Source organism: Thunnus thynnus, chromosome 16 (assembly GCF_963924715.1).
Source record: "Thunnus thynnus chromosome 16, fThuThy2.1, whole genome shotgun sequence".
NCBI lineage: Eukaryota > Metazoa > Chordata > Actinopteri > Scombriformes > Scombridae > Thunnus > Thunnus thynnus.
Genome location: NC_089532.1, coordinates 7,208,583 through 7,210,372, shown reverse-complemented (window position 1 = coordinate 7,210,372; position 1,790 = coordinate 7,208,583). Strand labels below are relative to the sequence as shown.

The window sequence follows — 1,790 nt, the reverse complement described above, 5'->3', positions numbered from 1 at the left end:
CAGGCTAACAGTTGTTGGTAAGATCACTGGGATAACTTCATAACATTTATCTGAGATGAAATCTTAATGACTCTCAATGTGACTTTGGCCACCTGCAATGATCATGGTGTATTTGCTGTTTTTAAGGTTACAACTATACATTGTTTTGTTGTTGATCTCCAGGATTTTGATGATGTAACTCTAATCTGATGATTCATGTCCTTATAGAAAACAACCGTAATGTAACAGCACCAACAGTGAAAGTGCTTCCACCTCCTTGCAACCAGAGAGACAAGCAGAGAAAGAAGACCTTAGTTTGTGTGGTCACTGGATTCTACCCAGACCATGTCAGTGTATTCTGGCAGATCAATGGGGTGAATGTCATCAATGGTGTGGCGACGGACAACGCTGCCCTGCAGGAAGGAAATGGCAATTACAACATCACCAGCAGGTTGAGGGTCTCTGCCACAGTTTGGTACAAACCTAAAAGTAACTTCACCTGCATTGTCAGCTTCTTCAATGGAAATGAAACCGAAAATTATCAAAATTCAATTTTTGGTAAAAAAGGTATGTTCATGTAAAATTCAGAAATGACTGAATTGTTTGTGACGAATACATGTAAATGATCATCTGTCCTCATCTAAGCCATGTTTATTCTTCTATCAGATACAGAGGGGAAGATGACAAGAAGTAAATATATTATTTTTTCATTCCGTACACAAAAATGCATCAATTCTATGCTTATCACTACATACAAAACATTCAGCATCTTATGTATTTGAAAAAGGATATACGTATAACTGAATAATTAGTCTTTGAATCATGTCACTTATGTGGGTATTTGAACTTTCTGCAGGCAAATATTTGATGATCACAAATAATGCCAAACACTCCTATGGTGTTTTCATCGTCAAGAGCAGCGTCTATGGAGCCTTTGTTGTGTTTCTGGTGTGGAAGCTTCAGGTTTGTTCTGTTTCTGTTGCTTAGATGCTTTGATTAGCTTCAGTTTCCTGTACTTGACATAAAAACTGGCTCCATATATTTGAATAATAAGTAAAAAGAGCTCATGACATTAAGACATTGTGTCCTTCTCTTTCTGTTGCAGGGAAAACACAACTGAGAGCTGAGCTGCAGCCTGAACAAGTGAACTCTCAGAGATCGATTCTGTTAGTTTCTGTAAATAAAGATTGAGAACATTGAACTTATATTTCTTATATTTCCACTATGTTGTGTGTTACAAAGCATTCGCGCTCTTAATAGTAATTCTGCACACAGTAGATGAACAGTTTCAGGCATATTTTTGTTACAATCTTAAAGCTATAACTGGCATAAAAATACTTTGGCATCACGTTTTTATAAATATGTCTGTATAATGTGTGTTAGTGTGTGGTTGTAAACTGCTTGTTTGCTACATTTTCTTTTCAATAAAAGTATTTCAGAGAATCTTGAAAAGCTTTTGCTTTCATTTATTCAATAAATATTGAGTGTCCTACTGAGTTTTTATAGTTTGTCCTACAAATGATTCTCATGACAGATTCAGGCAGTAAGACTTTATTTACATAGTGTTTATCTAAACCAGATTCATCTTCATATCACACACTATTCATACACTGTGGTTCTTTTACAAGAAAGAAAGAAAGAAAGAGAGAAAGAGAGAAAGAGAGAAAGAGAGAAAGAGAGAAAGAAAGAAAGAACGAAAGAAAGAAAGGATTAGACAGATAAGTTTGTCAGTTGCTCCAAATTGTTGCTGATATGTAGTTTGGATACTGACCCCTGTCACTGCTCTCACATCTCATCTTACACTCAACATC

General features: G+C 35.8%; 1 gene segment (V, D, J or C); it reads left to right on the top strand.

Moving 5' to 3' along the window:
* Positions 1-365: 365 nt before the first annotated feature.
* On the top strand, positions 366-1,431 carry LOC137200120 (T-cell receptor beta-1 chain C region-like; the record flags this gene model as incomplete). The annotated part of the segment is given in 4 exon segments: positions 366-546; positions 646-669; positions 836-942; positions 1,085-1,431. Coding segments are annotated over 4 exon segments (327 nt in total), but the record flags the coding sequence as incomplete, so codon positions are not given.
* Positions 1,432-1,790: the final 359 nt, after the last annotated feature.